At 57.2% G+C, this 16,444-nt stretch overlaps 2 protein-coding genes across 3 annotated transcripts; one reads left to right on the top strand and one right to left on the bottom strand.

The window, feature by feature from the left end:
- Window positions 1-149: 149 nt before the first annotated feature.
- Window positions 150-6,851, bottom strand: LRWD1 (leucine rich repeats and WD repeat domain containing 1). 2 transcript variants are annotated; one of them, XM_063089167.1, is made up of 15 exons: window positions 6,639-6,851; window positions 5,901-6,135; window positions 5,693-5,809; window positions 5,146-5,286; window positions 4,823-4,927; window positions 4,458-4,580; window positions 4,264-4,378; window positions 3,969-4,078; window positions 3,560-3,767; window positions 2,978-3,050; window positions 2,744-2,884; window positions 1,000-1,091; window positions 680-835; window positions 479-591; window positions 150-403 (listed from the first exon to the last, which is right to left on the bottom strand). In XM_063089167.1, exons 1-15 carry the CDS (start codon window positions 6,716-6,718, stop codon window positions 263-265), a joined length of 1,950 nt encoding a protein of 649 aa, XP_062945237.1. In that variant the 5' UTR covers window positions 6,719-6,851; the 3' UTR covers window positions 150-262. The 2 variants fall into 2 exon arrangements, with proteins under 2 accessions (XP_062945237.1, XP_062945238.1); XM_063089168.1 differs by lacking the exons at window positions 150-403; window positions 479-591 and having other exon boundaries at window positions 769-835; window positions 929-1,091.
- A 75-nt stretch (window positions 6,852-6,926) lies between these two features.
- On the top strand, window positions 6,927-14,590 carry ALKBH4 (alkB homolog 4, lysine demethylase). Its single transcript, XM_063091315.1, has 3 exons — window positions 6,927-7,072; window positions 10,432-10,629; window positions 13,665-14,590. The coding sequence occupies exons 1-3, from the start codon at window positions 6,938-6,940 to the stop codon at window positions 14,250-14,252; spliced, it is 921 nt and encodes a 306-aa protein (XP_062947385.1). The 5' UTR covers window positions 6,927-6,937; the 3' UTR covers window positions 14,253-14,590.
- The last annotated feature ends 1,854 nt before the right edge of the window (window positions 14,591-16,444 follow it).

Genomic DNA, 16,444 nt, shown 5'->3' with positions numbered 1-16,444 from the left:
TCTCGAGCAGAAGGGAATTGAGAAAACCCAGGTGCTTCCATGAGTCTCTGTTCTAGAAGCCTCAGCTGCCAAGTCTGCCTTTCTTAAACTAGAAACACAGGATGGGACCTGTGTAACCATAAACAGCTCTCCCCAGGCATTGTGTCCACAGTAGAGAGTTTAATAAAAATATCCACATAGAAAGACCCACCGTTAGCCCAGAAGCTGAATAAGTTAAGCTATGCCCCTGGAACTGCAATGAAGGCAGGAGCTCCTGCTTGAGCTAAGGTCTCTTCCAAATGGCTACAATGTTGGAGTCCGTCAGAGCGGTGAGGTAGGTAAAGGTGGGGTTGGCCACCACTGTGTTCACCATGGTCTTGGTCACCATCTGGCCAAGGGCCCAGGGCTGGGGCCACTTGAGGATCTGGTGGGAAGAGAGAGGGGGCTGGGCTCCTGCTTCCCAGGGACCAGGCGGGGGGAGGAGTGAGCTGCACAGTACCTGTGTGGGGGCCTGTGGGGCTGCCGGCAGTGGAAGCGGCTGCTTCAGGATGTGCCTGACATCGTAGATCCACACGTTGCCCTCCTCGTCCCCACAGAGCACGATTCCCTCATCTGCCACAACAGGGGGGAGCCTAAGGTGGGGCAGGCGGTGGGGCAGAGCTCAAAGAGGTGGAGAGTGGGATGGGGCAGGTGGGCTCACCAGCGCAGGTGCTGAGTGAGAAGTAGGCCAGCTTGGTGGGTGACCACTGCAGCTGAACCAGGACGACCACTGCCACCGTGGACTGGCTGCCCCGGCCTGCCCATGTCTGGCTCCAGCTCCACAGGCAGATGGTGCCCAGGCCATTCCCCTTGGAAGCTGCAGGGGAGAAGGGAGAACTGTGCATGGGTGGTCCTGTCCTCCCCAGACACCACCTTTTCCATACCGGAGATGCCGCAGAAGCCCTCAGACCTAAACACCAGCCCAGGGAAGTGCGACTCATCTGGGTCCCAGGAGGCCAGGCTGTCTTGAGCTGGGCTCACCCACAACATCCTTGTTCACAAATGCCAGTCCATCCACTCTCCGTCCAGAAGCCTCAGAGCCCTCGGAGAAGACAAACTCAACCTCACACATCCTGCGGGCAGCAGAAGACACCAGTCGGATATCCCTTGCATGTACAAAGAACTGCTCATTCATTCAGACATCTCCTAGGTACCTGCTTCAGGCTCTGCTCTGTGTTAAAAGGTTGGAAGGAGCAACCAGGAAGATATGTTCTTGGCTCCAGAGAGGTTCAGCTTTGCCCTTGAAGGGGGAGCCAGTGGCCAAATCTCCTGAGTCATACGTGGTGGGAACCTAGATATGCGTAGGGCTGATTCTTCCAGGATGGGTGTGGGTGATCAGGGTCTGGAGAGAGATGGTGCCCCCAGGACCAAGTATGACATGAGCAGTTCACCAGGTGGCCATGTAGGGTGGGTGCTTCTGGGCCTTGTGCTGGGGACCTGGGGGTGTGTGAAGGGGATTTGCTCTGACTCCAAGGACAGTGGTGAGTGGCTGCTGAATATTTCAAAGGTGACTGTGTGTGTATGCGCTCTCATCTGTGCTTGGAAAGGCCACCAGCAGCTGCCCAGTGTCTTGGAGAGGCCAGCCTGGAGGCAAGGCAGCTGCAGAGGGGATGGGGGAGAAAGGCCACGGGACTTGGAGACCAGCAGACATGGGCAAGGAGGAAGGGAGGGAGAAGATAGGCCCAGCAGTAACTCCCAGATGTGCCAGGGATGAGAGAAGCCCATGGCCACGACTGACACGTGGCTGGACACCAGCACAGCCTCTGCTGAGGCTTCCGCTGCTCCCCTACATGCTGTGGTACTTTGCCCCCGCCACCCATGCTGACGTTCCTCCTGGGCTGTTCACTGTATTTAGGGTGAAATTCAAAATCTTACCATGGCCAACAAAGCCCAGTGCACCCTGGCCCCAGCAACCTCAAAGTGGCCCACTCACTCTGGGCCACTTCCACCTGTTTTGCTAAGCTGTGGCCAAGGGTGCGTGGTTGGCCAGCTCTCCCCACCACTGACCCTTTGCACGTGTGGTTCCTCTGCGCTAGCACCTCCCCTCTCTGCCTGGCTGAATCCTTCGTAGGGCTTGTGGTGGGGGTGGGGGTGAGGGTGTGCATGAGCCTGAGAGCTGATCCGTCTGCCACTGGTCACCTCAGCAGAGTCTGTTACTCTTTTCTTTGTAGCTGCTGTCACACTTTGTGGGGTTTTAATTGGCTATCTTTGCCGAATGCCTGTCTTCCCTGCTAGTCTGTGGGCCCCAGAGGGCAGGGACCCTGTGCCGAGCACAGTCTCAGGGCCTTCCAGGTGGTACGGGTGAGCCACAGGGCCTGCATGACAGTTCCAGAGCCTCCTCCCTGCCCAGAGACCATCTCATTTGCCCTCCACTAGCGTGGGACGAAAGTCACAATCTCCTCTTTACACACGAGTATATTACACTAGGTCAGAGGAAAGTCACATTGCTGATGAGTAATAGGATCTAGGCTCAACCACTGGTCTCCCTGTGATGCTGAAGCCCCAAGTAAAGGTGAGATCACAGCCCAATCCCACAGCTCACCACCAGGGAGGAAGGCGTCATGGGGTCCTATCCTCGAGAACCTAGGAGGAGGTAGGGAAAGGACAGCTCTGCCCGTGGCTGCCCAGGGCAGGGGGTGTGGTGTGCTTGGGCTGACAGAGCCCACTGGGCCTGACAGCAGCCCAGCTCCACAGTCTGGCTTCCGTAGCATCCCCCCGTCCTCACCTCCTCTTCTGGGGCTGGTCCAGCCGCACGTCCCAGCAGCAGCAGCCACCCTCACAGCCAGCCAGCAGGTACTCGTCTGGGCAGGAGGCGACGGGGCAGAGGCGCAGGGGGATGGAGGTGGTATCGAGCGTGAGCAGCTGGCTGCAGCGGGTGAGTGGGAGCACATGAGCCCACGGATCTGGGCATCTACCTGCCCAGCTGCTGGCCCTTCCCCAGCCCTGGCCAACGCATCACCTGGCCTGGAATTCGTAGTCGTGGTTGGGCACCCCAATGTCCCAGAGGATGATCCGCTTGTCATAGGAGGCAGCTGAGGAGGGGTGGGGAACGGGAGAGGTGGCCCTGAGGAGGTCCTGCATCCTCCTGCAGGCTGTATCTCAGACTGAGACTGGGGTCCTGAGGCCAGCCCCTCCGAGGCAGGGAGACAGGAAGACTCCGGGGCCCACAATCTACATTTTGCTCTAGCCTAATGTGCGGCAACCATCTTTGCAGCTCATACACCACCCTTGTTGGGTTCACCACACCTAGAGGACCAGGTGTATCCACCCATGTCACTTACAGGGGAACAGGGTGGCCAAGGTTGTCAGAAACCCTCAAGGTCACAGAGCTGGCTGGGGATAAAGCCAGGATCCAAACCCAGTCAGTTGACCACAAAGCTGCATCACTTCCTACCAAACCCAGAGCTGAACAAAGGCCTGGACGGGGACCCCTGCAGCCGCCTGAGCTCCTTACCATCCCAGGGAGGGGAGTGCAGAGGCCATCAGGGTGGCAGGACATGGGTGCTGGGGTATCCCCAGGAGTGTGGGGAGACGGTCTTACTGAACAGATGGGTCTCGTGGGTGGGGCTGAAGCAGAGGGTGGCAATGGCCTTCTTATGGGCCCGGATGACCCCGCAGCAGAAGCCGGCACGCACGTGTAGCAGACGGACCAGGCCCCGCAGGCCTGCGACTGCTAGCACACTCCAACGCTTCTTGTGGCCTGCCTGTGTGACTACCATCAGGGCTGTCCACGCCACTGAGAAGAACTCCTGGGGAGGGAGTGAGGGAGGTGGTCCTGGGGCAGAGCTACTGGTGTGAACACGCACGCAGGACTGGGCCTGGGGAAATGAGGCCCAGCGTAGATGGGAAAGGTCACGGTGAAGAGGTGGTCGAGCCTGGACCCCCAATGCCAGCACCCCTGATCCTGCAGCCAGCCTACCGCCCTGTGGGAACAGGGCCCTGGTACTCACCTCACCAGGTGCCTTGTACTTGTGGAGTACGATGCCCGTCTGGCAGTCTATCACACAAACGGCCTCCCCACCACATGTGGCCACGGTCTGGGATGTGGCCCCTAAGCGCCCTGTTTTGAGGGGGTCAACTAAGTGAAAACTTTTTCTGCAAAGTTCCTCCATGAAGCTCCCTCCTCCCAGCCTGGACACCATATTTTCAGCTGTGCCTCTTCTGAGTCCCCATCCCTTCAGGCTTCCCCCTTTGTTTTCTGAGGCCCTCCCTGTCCCACGGCCCTGTCTGCCCACAAGGATGTACCCTCGTCCCAGGCTGGCTCGAAGGCACAGGCCCACAGCTGGGTCTCGAGGTCCCGAGGGCTGTTGTTCTTGCTGTGGCACTGCAGGAAGTGCAGGGGCTCTAGCTGCAGGGCAGGCTGTGGGGGCAAAGTGGGGTCAGAGCTGCCCCAGCCCTGGCACACCCAACACACACTCCCTGCCACTTCGCCAGCTTACCTGGCTGCCATCAGAGCTCACGGGGCTGCCCTCCATCTGGGCCAAAGGGGAGGCACACACCCGCTTATTGGGAGAGAGGTTGAACGGGGTATCGGCTGGCCGTTTCAAGACCACCAGCTTGGCCTGTGGAGGGTGCCTTGTGACTGTGTGCCCATCTGTGTAGGCTTCCTTCCTCCCCATCACAGGCTGGACTGCGCCTTCCCATGGTACAGGAGGTAGGGGCTGGTCTGGGGTCGCAAAGGGAGCTAGCTTGGGCATCAGCAACTATTTCCTGTGCCCATTTCCAGGACCCCCTGCTTTTCTGCAGCTTCCCCAGGCAGAAAGAGCCAAGGCGGGCCCTGGGAGCCATAAAGAGGTATACTCACCTGAGGCCTGCAGGCAGCTGTGGCTTCTGGGGGCCCCACTGGGTTGTCTGCCTCATGCACTTGGGTCCCACCGGAGGCCACCAGCTCCTCAGAGATCATCCGCACCTGGGTGGGGCCAGGATATCAGGCTGCTGAGCAAAGACCCGGGTGCCCCCAGCCCCTCTCCGGATGCCTGGTCAGATGGAGCTTGTGCTTCCTGAGTTGGAAGAAGACGGCTCCAGCCAACAGGGCTGCCTTCCCTGACCCACCCCACTCCCCAGAAATCTCCAGGTCAGCTGAGGGCCATGGGAGCTGACTCCAAGCACAGTGGGATGAAGACATACCCGCCACTGGGTGAACTCGCTGAGGGACTCGGGCCCATAGTGGACGTCTCTGACGGCAGACCTCACGAAGTCCGCCTGGGCCTTCTCAGCCTCCTCTTCAGGGCCCAGTGCGGCCATGAACTTCTCCCAATGAGCTGTGACCTGGTGTGAGAGGGACCAGATCCAGGCCCAGCCCACCTCAGCTCTCCTGGACCTCTGCCCCCAATCTCCTCATGGTCACAGGTATCTCAACCTCACCACCTGTTGGAAGCCTCCAGAACCACAGTTTCTTATCTGCACAACCTGAGCCATGCACACACATCAGAAAAACTTAGCACAAAGTTACTCTGACAAGTATCTCAGCCTCTCTCTCTGTGCCCTGCCCGCACACCTGGAGGGCAGGAACCCCCAAGGACAGAGAAGGAAACACCACAGCCACATTGAGAATACACAGCAGGCAAAGAGCCCCTAGCCCCCTCCTCAATGTCCTCCAAATGTCCCATTCTGTCACTCCCTCCTTAGTGGCCCTACTGCTCCAAGCACACCTCAAACTTCCCATCCTCCTTACTCTGTTGATCAGCTCCCGGTTCAGGTTCTCCACCTGAGAGCACGTTGTGGACGCATCCTTGCCATTGACCTTACGGAGCTTAGGCAGGAGAAAGGAGACCTTCAGTTTATCGCTGACCTGGGAGATGAAGGAATAGTGTAGCCCCTGAGCCCAACAGAATCCTGGCTCCAGGCAAGTGGCTGGGGAAGGGAGAGGAGTTCCCACTCACTGTCAGGAAGGGGTTGCCTTCCAGGCTGAGCTCCTCCAGCTGCGGGAACTGGCACAAGGCGGTGACGTCCCCCAGCTGGTTGTTGGCGCAGCGGAGGATGCGCAGATGCGATAGGCCCAGGTCAGCGGGCAGCGTGTCCAGCTGGTTGTTGGAGAGGTCCAGCTCTTGCAGCTGCGTCAGGCGGCCCAGGAGCTTGGGGTCCAAGTGCTCGGAGAGCAGCTTCAGCCCTGACAGGCTGGGGTGGAGGCAGACCGGGAAGTCTCAGGGGGCAGGCAGGCCTCCCACCCCACACCAGCCTGCCTCGGAATGCTTTTTCACCCGACATTTCTTTTGCATGCACAGCTTCCCCTGCTTTTAAAAAATTCTTGTAACTACTTTTGAACTCGGGGCAACGCGGCCCCCTCAGGATGCTTTTCCTGATCCTCTGGAGGCTCCTCTATGCTTCCCAGGCCCCCTAACTATCTCAACAGGTTGCCCAATCCTCCTTCTGCAAGACTGTCCCCCTAGCAGCCCCGGCCCTCTTCAGGGGTAAGGCCCCACCCGGCGCATCTCATAACAGAAGACGTTTGGCGCGAGCGATGACAGATTCCGCCGAACCGAGAGGGCGAGAACAGGGACAGGCGAGGAGTGGGGAAGGGTCCCAGCCTTTTTCTCGACCGCCCGGCGACCCGGGCCGGGGTGGCAGGCTGTGGGGCCCCGGCCCCGAGGACACAGCCTCGCCCCCGGCCCGGCTCTTACTCCAGGCTCCGGATCTTCCCCAGCCGGTCGGTCTTGGGTCGCCCGCGCTGTATCAGCAGCCGCGCCGAGAGGGGGCCCATGGTGAGGAGGCGCGGCCCGCTCCGGCCCGGTCAGCAGCCAAGGCAGCCCGCGGAGCCCGCGCCTCTCGGAGTCCGGGAACTAACGCTCGCGGCTGGAGGAGCCCAGGAGCTGGCGACGACCGGAAGGAAGCGGAGCCGAGATCGCGTGCCCCGCGCGCGACTACAGCTCCCAGCAGCCCCCGCGGCCCCGCGCCTGCGCCCTGGCCGCCCGGCGCCGCGATGGCGGTGGCAGCAGCAGCGGCGGCGGCCAAGGCTCCTGAGGTCCTTCGGGAATGTGGCTGCAAGGGCATCCGGACCTGTCTGATCTGCGAGCGGCAGCGCGTTAGTGACCCACCCTGGCAGCTGCCCCCGGGGGTAAGGGCTGGGAGAAGGGACCGCGCCCACAAACCCCGTTCTTATATGGGGAAACTGAGGCCCATGAGACGGGCCAGTATCAAAGCCTGCAGTAGGGGCATTGCAGGGTGAGGAGATGACCGTTTTGAGGAGTGAGCTTGGGAGTGGGGAAGGGTCTGGAGCGTGGGCGGGTCCGACCACAGCTCACCTCTGGGACTTTGGGGGAATCCGTCAGCAAACCTTGACTTAGCCCTTGTGTCTGGTGCTGGGAGCTTCATGGGCACGAGGGGAGACGACATGGAAAGAGTTGAGGGTACTGAATACCAGGCCAACGGTGTTGGTACATCTTGGAAGGAAATTGGCAAGGAGGAGATTTATTTCAGTTAACTAATGAGAAAGAACTCGGGGTCTTTGAACTGTCCTGCAAGTATTGTAGGTGGTTGCAAGGGCGGTCCAGCTAGGGAAACTGCTTGGGTAGAGCCCTGGGGTAGGTGCGTGTGCTTGGATGGTGGAGTGATGCTTCAGGTGAGGGAAATGAGGCTGGAGTGGTCCAGAGGGCCTCGAGTGTCCGCTGAGCAAGCTGGACTTGTCCGGAAGGCCATGGAGAGCTCCAGTTAAGTATCCTACCTAAAAGTATGCTACTGGTTACTACTTTACTACTTAAGTAACAACACGTGGAGCACCCCCAACAGGGCCTTGGCACAGCCACTCTCCACTTTGGGGATAGCACACTTCAAAAGTTATAGGAGGATTTTCTACTGGGGGAGGGGTGTTGGCACCTCTAACCCTCACGTTGTTGAAGGGTCAATTGTATTATTCAGGAAAAAAAGGAAGGAAATTCTGACACACGAATGAACGTTGAGGACACGATGCTAAGTGAAATAAACCAGTCACAAAAGATAATACTGTTTGATTCCTCTTAAATGAGGTACCTAGAGGAGTCAAATTCAGAGACAGAGTAGAATGGTGGTTGCCAGGGACTAGGTGAGGGAGATGAGGAGTTGTTTAATGGGTACAGAGCTTCAGTTTTGCAAGATGAAAAGAGTTCTGGAGATGGATAGAGGCGATGGCTGCATAACACTGTGAAAGTACCTAAATGCCACTTAACTGTATACTTAAAAAGGGTGACTCTTATGTATATTTTACCATAATTTAACATTTAAAAAAAAAAAAAAGTGTGGAAGGTCTGAACTGTGCCAGTAGCCATGGGAGTGGAGACACAGGACACTGGAGGCCACACTGTCCCAACCTTATGATTGTGGGACAAGGAGAGCAAGATGTCCGGGATGATTTTCCAATTCTATTGTGTCCTGTGTGAGGGGCCCAGGAGCCAGAGGAGGAGATGCTAGTCCAAAGCTCAGGAGGTGTCTGAGCCGGAGTTGGAGGCTAGGGGTGAAGCTTGGGGCGTGTGTATGTGTGTGTGTGATCTCCAGAGAAGAACAGAGGAAAATATAGGGCCAGCATGGGAGTGGGAGAGGAGAGAGGCCACAGAAGCCAGGGTTGAGTTCTGGTGGCGTCTGAAGGCCTAGCTGGGTGACTCTGGACAGAACCTCCACACGTTGGGATGGTTGTGGTACCTTCCACCTAGGGTTGTCCTGGGGCTGAAACTAGGTAATCCATATAAAATGTTTAGTGCCATAGAAGCAAATATTAGCTATTTCATTAACTCATTAATGAAGAGAGCCAGAAGAGGAAAGTATATTGGAAGCCAGGGGAGAGTTTTAAGAAATAGTCATTGGTGGTGTGACTTGTGGTTGAGGTTGACTGGATGGAAAGCAGAAAGAGACAGGTGATAGAGAGCGGGGGCCCTGGGAGGGTTGTTGCGGGGTGGGAGGCTGCAGGTACAGGAATGAGGGGTGAAGTGTGTGACAGGATGGGAGGAGGAGGGGCTGTGGCTTAGAATGGGGGAGACCAGAGGGTATTGTTAGGTCTCAGGGATGGTGGCAGAGCAGAGAGGGACATGGAAGAGGGGAGGGAGTGGCAGCCCAGGGTGTGAAGAGTTTGTTCCACTGAGAGAGAAGGAAGGGAGTGAGGATCAGGAGAAAGACTAGAGTGTTGAGGAGCTCGAGGTGAATGCCCAGCTCAGCGCGGGGAGTGGGCAAGGCCCAGGGGAAAGGGGCTGGCCCTTCTGAGCGAGACTCAGGACCTCCAAGACAGTGGGATTGTCACGGCCATGGACATAGAGGTGGACCTGCTCTTCAGGCCAGGCATGGTGGGGCAGGATCTTGATCCTGTCGGAGAGAGAGGCAAACCCCACACCTGGGGAGAGGCCCCAGAAAAGCTGCACCATGGCTTGGGCGAGTAGGGGCAGGTGGGAAGGGCCATCAGAAAGGCCTGCTGGAAGAGGCGGGCCCTCCCAGAGGACCTATCAGGTACCATCCAGCCCCTGGGAAACCAGGGTGGAGTCAGCAAAGACCTGGAGAGATTGGATGTACACAGATACAGGAGAGGAGGCAGTTTGGGTCCTCTTGGAAGCAGATGTTAAGACAGGGTTTGGAGTGCAGATTATGGCAGTACTGCAGCTGAAACGTAAAGGGGAGGAAGCAGGATTAATTGAGCAGGGAGACCCTGACTGCCGTGCAGAGCTGACAGTCATGGCCAGCCCATCCTGGAGGTCTGGTTAGGGGACTCCCATGCTGGGCAGAGGTGGCCAGGCCCATGCAGTCATTAGCTGCCTGGGGAAGGCACTGCAGCAGGAGGTGGCTGGCTGACCGTGCTCCTTAAGGGTGACTGGCAAGGCTGTTCTTTGAAGGGAAATTCCAGCGGGAAGCCCCAGTGGCTGCCGCAGAGGAGGGCAGGACCCAGAGCGATCCCTTCCTGGATGGAGAAGATTGCTGTCCTCTGGCCTCCCAACATGTGCTGCTATCCCCCAGGCAGCCCCAGGGCCCCAGCTTTAGGGTTAGCCTATTTCTCAGACTCCTGGGCTGACCTAGGTGCTTTCACACAAGTCCTCTCCTTTAATCCTCCTGAGACTGGGGAGGACCGAAGACACCTGCAGTGACATAGAGACAGCTTGGACTCGCAGGCTGCTACAGCTCTAGGCCACTTCCTTAACTTTGCTGAGGGTCGTCTGTAAAATGGAGAATGAAAAAGGGTTGTGTGGGCTCTTCCCTTTTACCAGTGAGGAAGGTGAGAATTCCTGCTCACTCAGGAGGGCTGCAGCCTTTGCCAGGGCAACCTTGGGCAGGGCTTCTCCTGCACCTCCCCTAGATGCCAGTCGCCTTCCAAGTGGCCTCAGCGGAGGGCTGAACCTCTGGAAGCCCCCTCAGAGGTAGCCGGCCACAGGCAGGGGCTGCTCCTGAGGGGGCCTCTGCGGGGCACACTGGGGCAGGGGTGAGGAAGGGTCTCGGTGGCTCCAGGACCCTGCCTTTCTTTTGCAGAAAACACACCATTTCATTTACTTCCCTGACACTGGCTGGGCTGTGGGCGCCCAGGAGTCTGACTTTGAGGGCTGGGCCTTCCCCTTCCCCGGAGTGATGCTGATAGAGGACTTTGTGACGCGGGAGGAAGAAGCTGAAATGGTGCGTCTGATGGACTGCGACCCCTGGAAGCTCTCTCAGTCTGGACGGAGGAAGCAGGTACACCGGCTGAGCTTGGGGTGAGGCCAGGCTGGTCAGAGAGGACCGTCACACTACTGGGGGCCTCCTCTGCAGCCATGCTCCATGAGCCCCAGAGTTGGTAGTGGGCACGCTTACCCTGACCTGGGGGGCTGCCAGGAGTGTGTGTCAGGGGACAGGCCAGAGGTGCATCTGGTGTGCTCAGCCTCTCTACAGGTCATGCTGTTGGCTCTTTGTATCCCTCTGCGCAGCTGGCTTGGTGGTGGGGTGTCACAGGGAGTTCTGGACAGCAATCCCAGGCCTCCATGGCTGCCAGGTGTCTTCACCTCCCCATTGTCTCTCCATCGGTGTCCTGTCTCTTTGCAGACTTTGCTGCTAATACTCGGGCCTCTGAGGTCAGGGACCGTGGCATCCCTCCTCCTCAGTCTCACTGCTCTGTCTAGCTCGCTCCGTCCCTGCAGTGTCTTCAGCCCCCACCAAGCCTGCACACCATCTGCCTGCCCACCTCCGCACGTCCCCACCCCTCCTGTTTTTCCTTATTCACCCTCCATACCTGGCCATGTACTACAGTCACTTCCACAGCTGCTCGCTCACCCTTCTGGCCTTCACTTGATCATCCTCTTTTGGCTAAGCCCCGGCCCTGATGACATTCATCCTGCTGGCGGGTCCCCAGCCATCCACTCTGCTCTCATCCTTCCTGTCTCCTCCTTCCCCTCCACCCTCTACTACGGCCAAACTTCTGGGAAGACAGAAGTGCATATGCAGCCCCACCTGCCCCTGTGCAGATGAGGTGCCCTCCTGTCCCATGACTGAGGCCCCTCTGCCCGGGTGATGGATCCCATCCTGTCCCCTCTCCTACAAGACCAGTCCTGCCTTTGCTGCATCTTCTCCATCAGTGCACCAGTAGGCGCCGGCTCTTTCGTCTGGCAGAGAATTCCTCAAAAGAGTTGCTTATTCCCACTATCTTCAGTTTCTCTCCTCCCGTGCCCTCTTTACCTGCTCAAAAACTGCCTCCGTCACTGACCTCCGCGACCCAAGCCCGCTAGCGAGGTCTCAGACTCCGTCTTGCATGTGGTGCTGGGCTCCGTCCTCTCTGAAACACTTTCTTCACTTGACTTCCAGGACCCCACAGCCCTTGAGCTTCTCCACATCCCAGGCCACTCACTCGCATGGCAGGCAGATTCTTCCTCCTCTTCTGACCTGGGCCCATTCTTTCTTCTCCAGCCTCACTCCCTGGGTGATCTCAGCAAGTCACGGCTCTGATTGTCTGTGTGTTTGGGACCCCCACACCTATGTCTGCAGCCCAGGCTGCTCATGTCTGTCAGACCCTACACTGAGCTGTGGCACCTGCAGCCCTCACACTGTCCCTATCTCTGCACATTCCATCTTCCACCTGCTCAGGCCAGAAACCAGGAACTTTTCAGTTTTCTCTCTGTCCTTATGCACTTCCAGTCCATCGTGGGGAATTCCTGTCAGCTCTTCCTTCAGAATACATCCTGAATCTTAGCCTTGTCACCCCTGCCATGGCCATCACCTAGGCCTGAGCCACCAGTTCTCACTGGGATCCTGCAGGAGCTTCCTGCGGCAGCCCTGGCTCCTCTTTAGTTTTCAGTATAGAGGACAATGATGCTATTAAACCTAAGTCACGTCATGTCATTTCTCAGTTACATACGCTCCAAGGCCTCCCCTCTCAACATAAACACAAAGTCATCGTGAAGACCTGGAAGGCCTGGCGTGACCATGGCCGCCAGCTGACCTTCCTCTCCACTGCCATTTGGCACGGTCCCATGGCAGTCACGGCCACCTCCTCCTTGCTCCTTGAATGCTCCAGCTTCACTTTCTCTCCCCATAGCACTGGCATCTCAGGCTCTCAGCTGGCTGCAGCCCAGGTGTGACCCTCAGGAGCCAACTCGCCCTGGTGCTCTGCAGCATGGGAGCCTGGAAGGAGGAAGACGTTAACACCTGGGGGAGCTCTGCTCATCCAGAGGGGACCCGGGGTGCAGGAGTCAGTGGAGAAGGGCTCCTTTCTTCCATCCCTCTGGCCACAGTTCTGAGTGCATCCTACAGGGCTCGTTCCTCATGTCTTTTAGTTTTATTTTGTTTTTAGAACAATCCACATACCATAAAATTCACCCATTCACAGTGACAGTTCTGTGGTTTGGTTTTAGTATATTCACAGTGTTGTGTAACCATCACCACTGTCTAGTTCCAGAACATTTTCATCACCCAAAAGGCAACCCCACACCCATTAGCAGTCACTCCCCTTTCCCCCTCTCCTCTGGAAACCACTAATCTCCTGTCACTGTGGATTTATCTTTTCTGGATATTTCATATAAATGGAATCATATAATGTGTGACCCTTTGTGTCTGCTTCTTTCATTTAGCATGTTTCCAAGGTTCCTCCCCGCTGTAGCATGTATGAGTGCCTCCTTCCTTTATGGCTGAGTAAGGTCCCATTGCAAGGGTACACACTTTGTTATCTACTCATCTGCTAATGGACATCTGGGTTGTTTCTACTCTTGCCTCTTGTGAATAGCGTTGCTGTGAGCATCGGTTTTCAGTTCTCTTGGGCATGTTCATAGAAGTGGAACTGCTGGGTCATCTGGTAACTATGTTCCTCCTAATGGTTTTGAACCTCAGTTGACCTTGGTGTTGACCAGCTCAAGAATGCTGCCTTGGCTTGGTCTTCCCTTCTGCGTTATTCCCTCTTCCCAGATCCTCACGCCTTGGGATCATCACATCCCAAAATAAGCTCCCTGCACACGGGCCTTTTGTCTCCAGCTCCACTTTCTGGGATACATGGGCTAAGACACTCACCCCAACACATTGTACCCTCCTTCCCTGCTTTATTCTTTCATTAGCATTTACTGCCATCTGATGTTTTGTGTTCATTTCCATCTCCTTGGCCTCAGCTTCCTGCTGAAATGTCCCATCTCTGAAGTCAAGGACTTTCGCTCATCTTGGTCACTGTGATTTCAGTCCTTGGCCCTAGTCTGTGATAGACATTTCTGTAAACTCAGACACTTCTCCACTTCCTTTTTGTCCCCATCCTTCAGGACTATGGCCCCAAAGTCAACTTTCGGAAACAGAAGCTAAAGACCGCAGGCTTCCAGGGCCTCCCCAGCTTCAGCCAGGAGGTGGTGCGGAGAATGGCCCTCTACCCGGGGCTGGAGGGCTTCCGGCCCGTGGAGCAGTGTAACCTGGACTACTGCCCCGAGCGGGGCTCTGCCATCGACCCCCACCTGGACGATGCCTGGCTGTGGGGAGAGCGGCTGGTGAGCCTCAACCTCCTCTCCTCCACGGTGCTGTCCATGTGCAGGGAGGCACCCGGCAGCCTGCTGCTCTTCTCCGCACCTTCTGCTGCCCTGGAGGCCTGGGAGGACAGCGTGATAGCCCCCAGCAGGTCCATCCTGTGCCAGGAGGTGGAGGTGGCCATCCCCTTCCCCCGCCGCTCTCTGCTCGTGCTCACCGGAGCTGCGCGGCACCAGTGGAAACATGCCATCCACCGCAGGCACATCAAGGCCCGCCGTGTCTGCGCCACCTTCCGGGAGCTCTCAGCTGAGTTCTGCCCTGGAGGGAGGCAGCAAGACTTGGGGCACGAGCTCCTGCAAATCGCGCTCTCTTTCCAAGGAAGACCCGTGTGAGCCACCTTCCTGGGGACAGGAGCTCACTCTGGGTGGGGCCCGGTGGAGATGCTGGCTCCAGAGTTGACCATTTGCCACAACTGACGTGGGGAGCCCCATGCAAGGGTCTTTTTTCCCTGCCCATTAGGTTTTTAAGGGAAGACATCTGATCTCTGATGCCACAGGCAGTGTGAGCCCTGCAGGAGCTGGGTTTGATGGGAATGCACCTTGGGTCAGTCCCCTTTGACCTGCACTGTTGCCACTCTTGTTTGGGTTATTTAATTGGTTACTGTTTGTGGAGAGTGGGCTAATTTGAACCTAAAAAATGTTGGTACCATTTAAAACTACCTTTTCCTTTATCCGCCTCTCTTAATAAGGTTTCCTGCTATCCCACTATCCAGTTTCTTTGTTAGGGGAGTGGATTGGATTGGAGAGTGGAATTGGTAGATCTGAAGTTCAGACTTCAGAATTGGTGACAGTTTCTGTGTCAGGCTTAGCCTGGTTCACACTTGACCCCTTGGAGTGGGGGATGCGATGAGCGCAGAAGATCTGAGACCCTGGTTCCCCCTCCCCCCCGGCCACAGTGCTGTTAAAAAGTAGGGAAAAAGACTCCCCACCTCCCAGGCCACTGCGAGGTTGTTCACTTAGTGGCGCCAACGCTGTGTGGTGCACTTACCTGGATGGGGCTGCTGCCCCGGCACACCTGCGGCTAGGTGAGGAGCAGGCTGGGGAGGTTGAGGGAGTGGCAGCGTGTCTGGACCTAGTGGCCAGCCCTCTCTCCTGCTGCTTGTGAGACAAAATACACTTGAGTGGCTCACTGGGCAATAGGCCACGTCACAGCCAGGAAAGGTTCCAGTCAGCACTGCTCTTTACAGTCAACTCTCGGGACCCATGGAGAGCTGTCAGGTGGGTGAGCTGCTGGCTGCCTTGTGCTGTCTGTGATGTGGCATCCCAGGTGCTGAGCCACCGGTGAGGTCTGCAGAACCTGTGAATACCCTGTGGGGAGGCTGCTTGGGTATCTGTTGTCTGAGTGAACCCAGCAGTCAGGTGGGCAGGGGTGGGCTCCCAGGCCACCTTGACTGCCACTCCCTGGGTCAGCTTATTTGGCTTTGTCCCAAACAACATGACCCCCATACAGGTCCCTCACTGGGCATTCAGCTGAGAGCCAGCCGGAGCTCCAGTCGATCATGGCTGCCTCTGAGCAACCAAGCGGGCCTCTGTAGAGGGGTGCTCCGGGGAGTCTCTGCCCCTGACAGGCTGGGCCTCAGAGCGGCAGCCTGTGCAAGCTGTGCCAACAGAGGGCTTGGGGAAATGTCTGTTTACTCGGGGAAAGGCATGTTAAGGCCTGGGGAGCCATTCAGCAAATAAACCTGTTTTCCCAGTATCACTCAGTGCTGGCCATTTGACAGCCAGCCTTTCAGCCCTTCTGCAGAGCACACTCAAGGAAACAACTCTGGTGTCAGGGTGGTGTCCACCAGAGTCGAATCTGTCCTTGAAAGCTATGAAGACTGTCAGCTCCATGTGCCTGCTGTACACCACAGCCCGGCTCTCAAGAACACTGCACTGTACATTGGTCCCCTGCAGCTATCGCTGGGTGCAGAGGGGTGATGACGTCTGCTTACCCCGTCTTTCAGGTGGCCGTTCGTACATTCCTTCAGCACACTTTCCTTAAGCACCAGACACATGCTGAGCAGACTAGGTTATCTGTTCTGATGCTCTTGAAGTCTCAAACAAGGAGATGGCATCAGCCTGTGGGAACGCGCTCAGGTGAAGCGTCCACTCCATGGCGCTGCCTGAGGCATCCTATTCCAGAGCAAGCCCAGGGCTGGCTCTGCAGACGTTCCCAGCCTGCCGCTTTGGCAGGATGTCTAGGAAACCTGGTGCTGCGTATTTGTTTAGCGTGGCAGGTGGTGAGACCCAGGCTGGTCCAACTAGAGGTGGGAGGGGGGCTAAGCTCAGTCCATGGAGCATCCTCTGGGATCCTCTCTGCCTAGATTCATGTTGAATTGCCTGCACTGTGTTCCACAGCAACCATGGGTGGGCCAGCAGATGGGCTGGGAAGAGGGTTTAGCAGGTTCTAAGTGAGCCTAGCAAGGTGTCCCTTTCCTGTCCCAGCCTTGCCCTGCAGGGCCCTACCCAGGGTTCTGTGGACTCTACCCGTCAGTCTTCCAGAGGCGTCTGCATCAAGAAAAAAGTCTTCTGTCACTGGGTTT

This window comes from Cynocephalus volans, chromosome 3 (genome assembly GCF_027409185.1).
Source record: "Cynocephalus volans isolate mCynVol1 chromosome 3, mCynVol1.pri, whole genome shotgun sequence".
Lineage (NCBI taxonomy): Eukaryota > Metazoa > Chordata > Mammalia > Dermoptera > Cynocephalidae > Cynocephalus > Cynocephalus volans.
This window is presented reverse-complemented; position numbering and strand designations above follow the sequence as displayed.